Source organism: Melospiza melodia, chromosome 8 (assembly GCF_035770615.1).
Source record: "Melospiza melodia melodia isolate bMelMel2 chromosome 8, bMelMel2.pri, whole genome shotgun sequence".
NCBI classification, from domain to species: Eukaryota; Metazoa; Chordata; class Aves; order Passeriformes; family Passerellidae; genus Melospiza; species Melospiza melodia.
The window spans coordinates 21,366,489-21,380,713 of NC_086201.1; the positions used below are offsets into that span (position 1 = coordinate 21,366,489).

The 14,225-nt window shown below is 36.5% G+C and overlaps 1 protein-coding gene across 5 annotated transcripts in view; it reads right to left on the reverse strand.

Moving 5' to 3' along the window:
* ATF2 (activating transcription factor 2) overlaps nucleotides 1–14,225 on the reverse strand; it is a 48,391-nt gene that overhangs the window by 4,658 nt on the left and 29,508 nt on the right. For all 5 annotated transcript variants that reach the window (XM_063162174.1, XM_063162178.1, XM_063162175.1 and 2 more), the window contains 3 exons: nucleotides 12,307–12,456; nucleotides 10,313–10,519; nucleotides 4,611–4,716 (listed from right to left, as the gene is read on the reverse strand). In XM_063162174.1, the coding sequence (XP_063018244.1) occupies nucleotides 4,611–4,716; nucleotides 10,313–10,519; nucleotides 12,307–12,456 (463 nt within the window). The remainder of the gene's footprint in view (nucleotides 1–4,610; nucleotides 4,717–10,312; nucleotides 10,520–12,306; nucleotides 12,457–14,225) is intronic.

Below are 14,225 nucleotides of genomic sequence, written 5' to 3' on the forward strand. Positions count from 1 at the left end.
TCAGACAGAATGAAATGGCAGCAAGTGGGATGACATGTATCAAATACAATCTCTCTGCTGTAACACCTGCTCCTCCTCTTCAGAACTGCTGTTATTCTCCTATGAATCTCAATCTTCCTATCAGCTTCTTTTGCTGATTCCCAATGTCTGGGTTGTCCTGAACCTCCTCATTCTCAATAAAAATGGTTAGTTTTAAATGCTACGAGCCAAAGAAGAAGTTGAAGTACATCACTATCTTTCAGCCAGAGAAGAAAGGTCTTACACTGTTCTGTCTTCTTTAACACTTTTCTGAACGCAAAAGAAATGTCTGTAATAATATCACAGTGGTAAAGAACATGAGAAAGGCCTGGTTTTCTGACTTTGATGGGTTCTGGAAGATCCTACAAGCAATGTGAGAAACATTGATGAGTACAGAGGTGACTACCGATGTACAAGAGCAGTGTTCATATCTTAGAGTAGATAAACAAACATGCTGTGCTGAAGACACAAAAGTGTACAATTCAGGTATTTTCAAATGCCAGGAGGCAGAGAGGGGGAGCCTACAGCAGACAGGTGATTATATAAAACATAGAGCTAACACTAATTTATGACAATAAACTGGATTGGAAGCATAAATCCTTGCAATAACTACAAAGCAATATTTAGAAATGAGGTGACACCCTAAAGAATAGCTATATGAATTTTTTTTCAATGTCCTTCCTAATGTAGTCCCAACTTTACAGGAAAATGGCCAAAAACTGAAAAAACCCTCAATTTGAAGAATTAAAACCAAACAAGAAAATCTACTCAACGAATATAGAAGGTATTTAGAAGTCATCCTATCACAGAGATGGCTTGTTTTCTTAAGCCTGAAGACTGGGAATGACGAACAAAGGCTTTTAGAAGAAGACAGAAAAGTCATACTTAAATTCAGACAGATTCTTTTTTTCTCTTTTTTCTTAGTTGACCAAAGAATTGCCAGGCACAGGACTGTGATTTCAAGAGTATGACTGATACATAACAGAATCATACTGTAGCTAACAATTTAAAAAAAAAATCATTTTAGCTTTTTAATGGCTTCCACTGCTTTGCCTCACATCAAGGAAAATGCACAGTTCAAATTAGAAATCAATTCAAAGAAATGTTTGCTGTATATTAGAAGGCTGAAAATTTACAGAGCTACATCACATGAACTTTCCTGAAAGCTACGTAGCTCCTAGACAGGCTATGTCATGAGGAGCAAGCCACTAAGGATATGGGACACAATGTGTGCTAGACTGGGCTATAAGGAAGATTTAAAGAGCACTAAAACAGCCACAGACTTCTGAGGATATACTAAAAAGTACCCTTTTCAAACAGCCAAACATTGCTGCTATTTGCTTCTTACCTACTGTGTTACCACCACAGTAAGCATTGCTTACCAATAGCTTTCAGTAAGGTAAGCAAACCAAGAGGGAGGGATTTCAGTCTTCAGAAGGAAAAACCCACCTAAACCAAAACAGGAGTGCGTACACAAGCACTGACATGATCCTGAATTCCTTTTGCTCCCCTGATAATCACTAACAAGAAAGAAGCCTCATGGTAATTCTCATCAGGCCATGCAGGGACTACAGAGTGACCTAAGCCTAGAAATGCTTTTTTCCAGGGAGTTGTCCTTTGTGAATGTCCCCTGCAGGCACTCAAGAAGCATTGCCTGTCCAGAACAGCCTGCAGGAACACAGCGGTTTGAGAGGTTCAAATCATTCAAGGTCTGAAACTGGCTGGTCACCTTCTATCTTTCTTTTTAAAACTAGCCACAGAAAGAACACAAACCGCCCCTTTTAACGCCCCCTACACTGCAGCCTTTATCTATCTATCTATCTATCTATCTATCTATCTATCTATCTATCTATCTATCTATCTATCTATCTATCTATCTACCTACCTACCTACCTACCTACCTTTGTACTCTGTTTTGAAAAATGCTCTTGAATGTTAAGATGTCCTTGTGAAAAATACCTAAAAAAACCTCTTTCTCCCTTAAAAAAACCTCCAAACTCTGAATACCACAACACATTTTCTTCTCACTAGTTTTCACCTTTGTCCTACTATAAGCCCAAAAAAAACCCCTAACAAAATAAAGGGGGTATTTATGGAAGACTTTTAGAAATTATCTAGTATAGAAGATAACATGAAAAATAAATGAACAGCATCTAGATATCTTGTATACAGAGCACTCTCCCAATCCACAGCTGAAGATGCAGTCAGAACCAACAGCATCCTTGTCTGGAAAATAAAGAAGTTTAAGTTGGCTGACTCCAAGCAAAATATCCATTTTCTGGTTTCTCTGTCCTGATGACACCCTCTTTTGAAGCAGGCACAAGACTTTAAAATAAGGAAAACATGATCCCAAAAACAATTTTAGAGAAAGGGCTACATGCATTGTTGTGCTTTTCACTTGGCCTGAGAAAAAAATGTGTTTGGGAAATACAAAAGATCTTAAAAAATATGTAAAAGTGAAGGCCAAATGATAGATTATTTGTTCCTATTTAAGGGCATAATGCATGAAAAGCCATTAAATTGTGGACTTGGCTGCTAAAATGTGCTCTATGCAGTGCACAACAGTCAGCACAGCAGGAGCTCTTTAGGCTGGGGTCTTCAATTTCTTCCAGAGACAAGACTGTTAAAACACTCACTACATTTTTGAAGCAATTCTACTTTGATTATTTTATGAATGTAATATGTTTATTTAAATACACTTTATAGGAACACCATATCATGACCACATTGACTGACACAATTTTTTTCTCTCATAAACTGTACTGTGGACATGTCACTTAGCCAACATACTTTCCTAATAATATTCATGCAGAGATAATGTGACAAAATCCTTTCAGAGGAATGGCATTACAACTATCGTTCATGTTAAGCTTTTACTTTCAAGAGACTTTCCAAGAAACTGAGCTATACTTCCAATTTCCTTGCGTAATACTATTTTCCTCTAAAATGTAGGCTTTTGCCACTGATTAGTATTTTAGGTCTGATTCATTTTGTATTCTTTACTGAATCAGAAGGATAGTCCTTTACTGAGGGCTGAAAACAAGCACTACTAGACAGGCCATTCACTAATCCTTCAACAAAGAAATCCTTGGCACGGAATCACGTTGACAGTTTATGACTTACGATGAAATATTTTACATCCCAATTCAGGAACATGAATCCTCAAAACATCAAAATTTAAGAAACCTATGCTTTGTTTTTTGTGTGGGTTTTTTGTTAAAAACCTTGCATGCATAATGCCATCCCCCTAGTAGCTTCTGTATGAAATTATGTTGTTCTGTCAGATAGGAGCCATAATGGCCTCATCCCTGCAGCAATCATTGTTAATATAAATCCCAAACGTATTTCTATACTGTTCCAATTTACTCCAAGATGCTATTTTCTGTCTTGTCAAAATGACTGGAGATCAAAGGACCAAGATTTATAAGCTCAAAACTGACAAAATCAGTATTCTAAATATATATGGCAATACAGAGTTGCTAAATCTCCTGAATCTTTTAAATTAAAAAATATTGCCCATTCTGATGAAATTGCTTACAATGACTACAAGTAAAGATGGTGGCTATTAAGTTTTATCGCAAGCACCTGAGGATCTGTTTGCATGCAGTACAAAATGTTCCTTTATTCTCCTGAATTACTGACACTGGCAAATTAAAATGAAGTGGCTACATATGGCAGAAACAATCTTCACATTTACAAATATCTTGAAATATCACTAAATCATAAAAACGAAAGCTGTGGGTTATATATTATGAATGTTGCCTAATGCATTCCCAGCTCAGTTATTTGTAACAAATTTGTGTACAATGGACAAAATTGGCCATTTATTCTACAGCAGCAGCAGCTGGTTCTGGCACTGTGTATCAGAGCCAAAAAGGAAGCTACAAGTCAGCAAAGCATAATTAACCTTTAAAATGCTGGAAGGATGAAAAGTAAATAGAACAACTTAAAATAAAAATATGGACTAGAAAATATTGGTATTGACAGCGCCAGTATTCTCCTCAATACTAGAATTGTCTTCAAAAATACCCTCTCTATAGAAAAGAAGTCATTTAATGTGGATATCAAAACAAACTAGAAGACATTGTACAGTAGGAGCCATGAACCTGCATCTGATTATTTTAATGGCTTGACTGATCCTGGATGTTATGGTAAATGAGGACAGCTGTTATAGTACCTCTACTGAAATCTCATTACAATGAAGGAAAAACACCCACAAGGACCTTTCACTGTACTAGGCTATGATAAAGTAGAAAAAATGGTTTATCGTGTGCTCTGAATACTTTAATTATATTTTCCAAAGCAGGTGTAGTAACTGATAGTCCTTAAATGTTAATTATCATATGCATTCATTAAACCAACATAAAGCTTTTAATGTTATGCAACAATTCAATTTTGACTTAAACATATATTTTTAAATATCACGTAATATTTCCTATCTTCCAATAACTTAAAGCTTATAAAAAAAAAGATCTTTAATGTAATATATGTAATATTAGAACCACAGTTCTCAATTTTAATGCTCATTCAGTTCATTTTGGCAGTATTTCATTGATGCAGCCTCAGGCTATAGGTAATGGAACATTACTCACTATGATAGCCAGATTTCTTCTGCATGGCAGTTACAGGGCAATCTTTATGAGCCAGAAGAAGCTGTTTCAGCTGTGCCACTTCATTTCTCAGCAGGGTGACTTCATTCTAAAGGAGAAGAAAGTTATGTACTTTACCAGGCTCAAACTACACACGTTTTGAAGGTAAGCATTAAGTTTTATAGGATTTTCAGTTGTTCATTTAGGGGTAGCTGAAACACAAGCACTTTCAATTTGGTATATACTGCAAATATACATATATATTTATTTTATCTTAGAAAACGCAAATATTAGCTGAAACTTGGCTAGCTTTGTTACATTTACTGGGATATGCTTGGGTTTTCCTAAAAAATATAATATATGTTTTTCAGTTTGCAGATGCAGCGTCTACATATAGTCTCATTCACATGATCCAGCTACTGTGAGACTCTTCTGGAAGATTTTGTGATGAATTTTAATCAAAGTAAACCTACATTTAGCTCCACACATTTTAACAAATGTCATGGCCAACATTAAGAAAAGGGAAAAATAGAAAAGAAAATCCAAAAAGCCAATACAGAATAATTTTCTAGTGACTCTATTTATACTTGGACTTCAAAAAAAGAAAATCTCATGTAGTGGAAAATAATTTAGCAAATATTGGTTGATCTCCAGACTGATTTTTATTTTGGCAGCCATACATAAACATGGTCTCTGAAGGAATCATTGATAATAATGACAAAATCCGGAGATGTCGCTAAAGCACAGTGCAATCTAAGAGACAGCACCTGCACAATCCAGTGCCTGGATTCATTTCCAGACTCTGCCTTTCCATTGCTGGGTGACCTTGAGCAAGGTCATTTCACTGCTTTGTGCTCCAACTTGGCCATTTGTAAATGGAGAGCTGCAATACTTACCCTCTCTGGAAAGCAGCTTGGTGCCTAGAGACGAGGAGTGCTATGTAACTGCATTGCATGTGACAATCCAAATTAAGAATGGTGTGGCATTTTGATAGACCCATTTTTACTTTATAGAGTAGAAAAATATTTATGAATCAAATTATCTGTAATGCTTTGTGATCCCCGTATCTGGACACAATATGTGTTTTTCATGGGTTTTTTTATTTTGAATATAAATCTTTTCTATTAACACTTGAAGTTATTTCAAATACAAGAACCTTTGCATATTATTGTAATATACCACACATGTGACATAATTATTCAGTAAATGTTTATGTTTCTGCATTTAGAAGCAAGTTAAAGAAAAAAACGAACAGCAGAGGGAAACTAGATGGCATCTGAAATTATCTGCAAAATAAACTACAAGAAAGTCAACCTATTTACTTGCAAGCAAGAAATAAGGCAATGCAGCCAGAGATGAGATGAATTACAAGTTAAAGGATTCCAAAAGAAAACAATTCTTCCAGAACAGAACTTATTAGGTTTAATTACACTAAGTAACTAAAATATCAGATTGTTCAAAGGAAAGCTCCTCTTTTGTGTTCCCCCTCTCTCCATTTAGAACCCTTTATACCTGCAAAATCCTCTTGAGGTCTCCTTTTCTATTCAGTCCTTTCATGTGCAGAATACCCTTTAGAAACTTTTTATTAAAAGCAAAAGCTGGAAGATGCCAAAAATCTGACTTCACAGACATTTGTAATGAAAGAAAAATGTGACTGCAAACAAAAAGGTTTGCAATGATAGAAACCCAACCAAAAGCCCCACAAATTCTCTACCAGGCGGCACTACATGTCCTGAAACCTCAGGCTGTTAAGAAAGCACAGGACTACTGCCTCCAGCTCTGTCTGCCCTTAGTTCACCATGTTATTTACTGAGGAGCCACAAATCTTGATATGCAGGCAGCTGCACAGAAGTGAGAGGTTGGGTAGCAAAAACCACACTGATGTAGTTTTGAGACACCTGATGACCTACAGAAGCAACAGTGTCCAAGACTATGAAATATAGTTCTACCAGTTCAAAGGCACTCTGGCAATCAGGAAAAGGTTTGCAGAAACTTTCTCTTATGCCTCCCACATTTTAAGGAAGAATTTTATATACAAACGGCACATATAAGCATGAAGTTGCTGTTCATCTGTGGAAGTAAAATTATATGTTTATGAAAAGTTTTTATAATGCGGTTTATAGCTCAATGTCAGCTGTATCAAAAATATTAAGACCACTGCCATCATAAATACAAAAAGCAATACATTACCTTACATTATCCTATTAAAGCAAACTTGAAAAACATGGATCAGCATTCCTATATAAGAGACTGAGGTAATTTCTAGAACAATGGTAGTTGTATATTCCATAACAACACCACTGGTGCCAACAGTACCACATACAATGCACACACCACTCGTGACACTACAGCAGAGTTCTGTCTGCTGGACACAGGGATGGGGAATGTCACAGAAAGGAATCTGGTTGCCATTTATGTATCACCAGTAAGAACCACTTCTAACTGGTAAAGGGGTCTGTTTAGGACCCATTCTTATACATATTTGCTTGAGACAACAGTAAGTCCTTCCCTCTCATTCAAAACATGTGAATGTGTGGTGGTCATTACATATGTGGTTAACCTGTGGAAAACAGGCTACCAAGAAACACATGAAATAAACACTTTTAACAGGTGGCACGAACAAAGATTACTTCAGATTTTCACACTGGAAAGGTTCTCATCATCAGTGAGACAGAACCAAGCGCAGGCACCAACAACTCTTTAAAGAAGTACATAATATAGCCCACATGCTGTTGAGAAGAATTTGTATGTTCCTGCATTTCAAAATGTGCTAGCATTAGAAAGAAGGTTTCTGGAGGAAAGTATATTGACTTGTACCTGCACTCCATCCTTCAAAAGACGCCTTCCCTTCTGCATTCTTACGAAGGGAGGACACAGTGTATGACACATTCTTTTTTATCTGCCTATTCTTCCCTGTATCCAAAATGCAGATGTAATAGTGGGACCATGGGACCACATTAGCCCTTACTCAGCATGGTGTGGGACAACACTTGTGATATGTTATTACTCAAAGTATCATCAGAGGCAGGTAAATGTGACTTCTGGGGATAGGGGACTTCCTGTGGCTGAGTTAAACAGCATTCTTCCTGCTTCCTTTTTGGGCAACTTCCTCTATGGGAAAGGATCTTTACTTATGGGCATACTTTCAAAATTTAGCCTTCCTAAACAGCTTCTGCAGCATCAGTACAAATCATCACTCAATTGCTGCTCACTGAAAACCCACTGGGACCTCATGAGGAAGACAGGCCATTCTTCTAAAGCTTCACCTTTTAAGATTATTAAAGCAACAGGGACCAAATACAGAACATGTAATGCACTTTGGCATCTGATCCTGCAATGCGGCTCAGTGGCCACTGTGAGCATTGTCAATACCTTCTTATACTCTGCAGGATTGTGCAAGGCACAGAGGCCACACAAGGTGAGGAATAAAATTTAAGACCAATAAACAAGTTAACAATAAATAGAAAACACAGTTCTCAAGAATCAAAACAGTAAATAACCTTCAAAATATTAGAAGCATGAAAAAAACTTACACAGCAGAACCTGTAACAAAGGCAGCCTAACTAACCTATATATGTTACTGGTGATGTAATAGCTGGAAATTTTCCTTTAAGCAAATATTTGAAAAATACTGCTTCAAATACTGCTTCAAAATGAAGTTACCTTTTTATAAGGTACATTTATAAGAAGAACTTGACAGAAGCTAATATACAGAAAAAAATAAATACATCAACCAAGTAAACCTCCTCAAAGTTCATATGTACTGTCACCAGCTTGCAGTCTTACAGCCCTTCCCACTGCCATGGGAGCCTCTGACACAGGCATTGCAGAAGGCCAGTAAGAGCACTGAATGGAGTCAGAATTGTTACATGCAGCAATGCAGTGCAGGTGTTCCACTATGAACCTGCTTTTGGAAATGTGACTCTTGGTAAATTCAGCTGGGCAGGCCACTTATACATTAAACTAAAAATGAACTACTAAACCCGCATTAAGGCAAAACTCCAAACTTATTAAATTTTCTATTAAATATAAAGTAAATAACCATGGGTCATTACTGCCCACTCTGCTGATTAGCTGCATCTAATTATTATGGATATATATGATTGATTAATGTTTTCACATAAAGCACAGTGTAATTATTTCTCTGATATCCAATTTTCTTTTCAAGTTTTGCTGTTCTTTACCATTAACAGTTTTGCTTTTGGTAGACTGTAAGAAAATCTTTCTTGAATTCATTGTTACTGAATTAACACTTGTAAACATTTTGTTTCTTGGACTTATGTGATTTTTTTGTTATAAAACTTGGCATATATATGTGAAAGAGAGTTTACATGATACCAAACATTACTTTTGCTAAAAAACGGAATTATGGCTGATTTTTTTCATTCTCCTTCGCTCCTTTCTTTGATTATTTAAGCTACAGTGTTATGTATTATTATGTAATTAATGGACTTAATTGAGGGCACTAAATGAGTATTTCTAAAGACTGAACAGGTGTGAGAAGAATACATATTTGCAAGAAATTTAACTAATGCTTGTGCAGAGTGTCATGATTCTTGGAACACAGGAAACCATTTCACGGTGTGTGCTCAGGTAGGAATCTTTTACATTTCAGGGTCTGGGATGCTGAATATTTTTAAAGACACGAACATGAAGATGACTGATACACTGTAACTTTGATTACATGATAAAAAATAACCTCAACATGTCCTACTTTCCTGTTGATCAAATTGTGATGTTTTCTATACCAAACAGCAGGAGAGGTGAGTTTTCATAGGAAGATGATGATCTGTGAATTTGACTCAGTGAACAGCTCTGATGAAGAAAAACAAGTGACACTTGAACATATCAAAATAAGTCTCACCACATTTTCTAAATGAATGCTTCACAGTTTTTCCTTTCAGCAACTTTCAAAACAAAGCTTTTAGACTTTTTATTCTGAAAATAATAATTTCTGCCAATTTTTAATGTGCTGCTGGGAAACATTAGGAAAGTACGCTTTAATATTTAATAGCAGTTTAAACAAAAGAGTCATGGATTGTTTTACTGGGGAAAAGTACATTCACATGGTGACTTTCTGAGATCAGATGAGGTGGAAAAATGACCTGCAACATACACTGGCCCTACCCTCTTATATCACGCTTCATCTCTATAGGATTTAGGTGCTGCTGGTTAAAATTTACAATGCCACTGCTGTACCCATTCTGTGGGCAAAAGAGGCCCTCAGTATCCACTGATATCAACCTGGCACCTTTCACAAGCATTACATTCACTTTAAAGGAAACAAGTGAAGTTGAAAAGAACCAAAGGAAATAAGCCCAAAACTTACTCAAATAACCCAGGCCATGACACAAATAAAGAGCAAGATGTGTTCAAGGTAAGACTATCACCTTGCTCACAAGTGTTTATTCCAACACATCTTGTCATCTTAGTTTAGTATCACAGCCTGAAAGTTACTTCAAATGGAACAAAGGACAGAAGGGTATGATCCCTAAATTTACATATCTTGAAATATGAGTATGTTTTCATCCTCTAATTTTACTGCTATATGCAACTAGTTTCAAGCCCGAGCTGAGCCACCAGTTATAAAACCATTTATATTTCCGATTTCATGCAAAGTTTTGAGGTCCACTGATGAAGGATCACTGTGTAAGAACAAAAAAACAACTTCCTAATTTTTCCTTGAAATAAAAGGTATACCATACCTGTAACTGGCCATTTAGTGAGCTCAGGTCCTCAGCTTTCTTCTCCAATGACTGCACCCAGACTTTCCGTTTCTGCCGGCACCTGGAGGCAGCAGCGCGGTTTCTCTCCAAGAACTTTCTCCTTTTCTCATCAGGGTCTTCATTGGCAGCTCTTCTTCGCCGACCGCCTGTATTCGGTGTCTGTGGCGTAGGCTGAGCTGGTGATGCCTGAAAACAGCCATGACTTAACCTACAGCTCTGGTGTAAGCAGCCAGCACATCCTGAGAAAAGCATTCAGGGCATTTCTAAATACATTCAGGTGAAAGCTGTGCCCATTTAACTCAACAGGGGTGTTTTTAAATCTTTTACCCATACTTCCTCTCCTGATCATCTTACATTAACGTATTGCATTCAAAACAGCTTTCAAGCTAGATTTAGTAGGAAATGAATTTTCTATTTTTGACTCTTCCCACACACCTAGTCACAACTGAAAAATGACACAATTGCTTATGCCCATTACACAGAAGCTGTTTGACAAATTCTGGCAGCGCAGAGACTCTCTGATCCCTGGATCTCCAGATAGCAAATTCCTGCTCATTCATGTGTTCCCCAGCACTGAGTAACAATTTCCCTTAATCTACCCACATTACATGACAGTATCAAAATACTTCAATACTTTAAATTATACATTAGACTAATTTCACAGTTGTATACAGACCCTAGACAATGATTTAATGTAACAATATAATGGGTCTTAAAATCCTTTAAAGAGATAAGCTAGAACATAACTGTCCACATGACATTCAAAGGTGCATCTCCACATTCAGTCCTGCGCAGCAAGAAAGTTCTATTTTTAAATTAAAAACTCCAAACATGTATCAGCTGGCATATAAATTTGGCATTAATTCTAAATAGCTAAGAATAAAAAAACCTTGGGAACTCAAATCAGTGTTTTAAGAATGAAACACTTGCTATTTTTGATTAATACTAATTGTAAAATAACTCTAAGACAATCAAACAGCAATTTTCATCTTGAAAATTCTGCTATGTGATATTTTGAAAAATATTCTTTAGAAAACCTCAAGGCAGTATGGGGAAAGAGCAGCTTTAAGAAAGAGATCTTTTTACAGTGGGTCACTTTTTTCCCCTGTTCTGTTCCAAACATATTTGTTTTGATACATTATTTGATTTCACTGGCCAGGGTAAGAATCTGAGGCTTTCATTGCAGATAAGTCCTGTCAGTTCTGGGCCAGCTTTTATAAACTTAATATTATGCTATGAATTCTGAAAATATCTCTTTGAGATTTTTATAAGTATTTTGAAAACACATTACAAGAGGTTTTTAGAAACAGAACAGCTGCAATCCTCCAGGATTCACCAGGAAGTGTATCTTTCCTCCAGCAGCAGGCCCACTTCCAGTCTGACTTAGAGGTTTTGTCTTTTACTCCCCTGCTCTGATCCATCATCCCAAAACACAACTTAAACCAGAGACCCCCTTCCAGAGCCTGAGATGATGAAGTACCCTTAATGACACAAATGAAACTCTTCCTGTGGCAGCCCAGAAAAGATCCTTCAAGCAAATTAACACAAGCATGATACCTGATGCAATAAAAAAATTTCTAAGCACACTTATGATTAAAAAAAAAAAATAAACATAAAACAGATGCAACAGAAACACAAAATAAAAACACTTATTTTTTCAAACAGATATATATATTGACCAGCTGTAAAAATTTCAGCTATCACAGACTCTCTTAACAATGAACTTCAGAAATCAGGACTTAGTTCTAAATTTGAGCAGATAGATACTACCTGTTTTGAAATCATCATCTTGGATAATAGGTTTTAGAAGCATTTAAAAGTATGTAAGACCTGAAAACATTTTACTGCTATAGAGCTATTGATTAAAAGAGGAGTCTGTAATCTCTATTTTACAGACCAAGAGTATAGAAAAAATATATGTATTGTCAAAATGAAAGGAGGAGGTAGGAGGCACGTGCCCCCTCCTGTCATACCGGTGTTTCAGTTGTTGAAGTTGCAGGCTGTTGGAGTGACTGTGGTCGTGGTTCCTCTGACTGAGTCCTAACCAACCCACTTGCATGTCCCTTGGCAGTATCTCCATTTGTTACCTGAGGGTGCTGCTGGGTCAAGGCTGCTTTCAATCTCTGAAAGCAGAAAATAAAGAAGAAAAAGAAAAGAAATATTCTATCATGCTAGCTTGAATTATTAATCATTTATATAAGCAGTTACTTCCACTTTGGAAACAGGAACTCCAACTCATAAACAGGTGTTTCTTTTTACAGGCTTTCAAAAGTGACCTATGTATATACCTAAAAACAGGGGGGTAAATTTCTGCAGTCATTATAAGAGCAATGAGGTTTACTTAAGATTCCAGGAAGGGAAGGATGGTAAACTGTATGGAGAAGTAAGCAGAAAGCCTCATCTGTAGTGAACTATGCTCACAAACAGATGAGTGGAAGGCCATAAACAGAAGGTGGTAGTACCAGAAGAGTAACGATGACACATTGTTAGAAAGAAAACAGGGAACAACCAGAACACAAGCATCTTTCCACTTGAAAAATTCTGGTGTTCTCTACCTCTATTCATTTTTAAATAGCTTGTTATGCCTCCACTAATTCATGGTCTTTACAAATACTCACCTCTGCAATCCTTCCTATGGGTAATTAGATAAAAGCCAAGATCTTTGCTGAAACAAACATCTAAACACTAAGAAGCTTCAGGTTATATGTAAAGATTATTTATGTAGAAATATGCAAGATAACTACTACAGCATGCTACTTTGCAGTAAAAAACGGCTAAAAGGTTTCGTGTTCTTCCTTTACTGCAGACAGCCACTATGAAGAACAGTAATGTGCAAGTTCAGCTGTATCTAATATACCCAAGAGTTATTGACAACCTGATGGATGATTTCAGAGCACTTTACTGACTGCCTGTTGAAAAACACTTCATTCAACTTTTGGTGAAATCTATTAAAACTGCAATATAGTACATTCCATTTTAAACTATTTCGTAATCTTAAGTGATAAAGTGTCCAATTTCAGCAGATACAACTGCTTGTAATTCCAGATTCTTTCTTAAATTTCCATGAGTACTGTGTAATTTATCATTAATTTTTTTTGTTTTACTGAAGAATTTACCTTACTAGAGAAATGGTGTTAGAAAATGTTTTTCTACTGAGTACCAGATTTTTTAAGAATCCAATACAAGTTTAAGAGAAGATTAATGACTTAAACACATAAGTTTGTGGAAATTCTGATATCTTGTAACAACATATTTTGAAATATGAACAAAGTGTCACCCACATACTAACATTACTAGGATATCTTAAGAATACTAGAGAGAGGCAGCATTTGGCCAGCTCAGGATAAACAGAAAACTTTGCACCTATTTATGTAGATATTCTCTATAAACTGTAGTATCCAATGTCTCCCAACAATTAAGTCAGTGAAGTAAAGTAACAGCTCTCTGCTACCTTCCATGGTGACAGGCTTTCCTGGATCCTATGCTACAATTAAAACAATAGACTGCAGATTACCTCTGTCAAAACTGCAAAATATTTTCATGTCTGAAATATGGCAAGTTACCATCTTGGTAACTTGGATTTGGTAGCACATACCAAGCACCAGCAGGTATCCTAACTGAGGGCTACAAAGAGAACCAAGAAACTCCAACCCTCCTCTACTGGCCTGCTATTAAGGAATCTTTAGCCAGTGACTTCTGTAGTAGGTCTATTCTGTAGAGATTGCTCTGGACTGAATTAGCAGCACATTACATCAGTTAGGAACCATTCAAGTGCACATGAAAATTAGGAGTTAATCCCAACAGCTAAATGAGCTGTTGTTCCTCACCTCATTTACTGCATCAACTTTCCTCAATTCCCCAGAATAAAGAAGACACTTCAGAAAATTACACA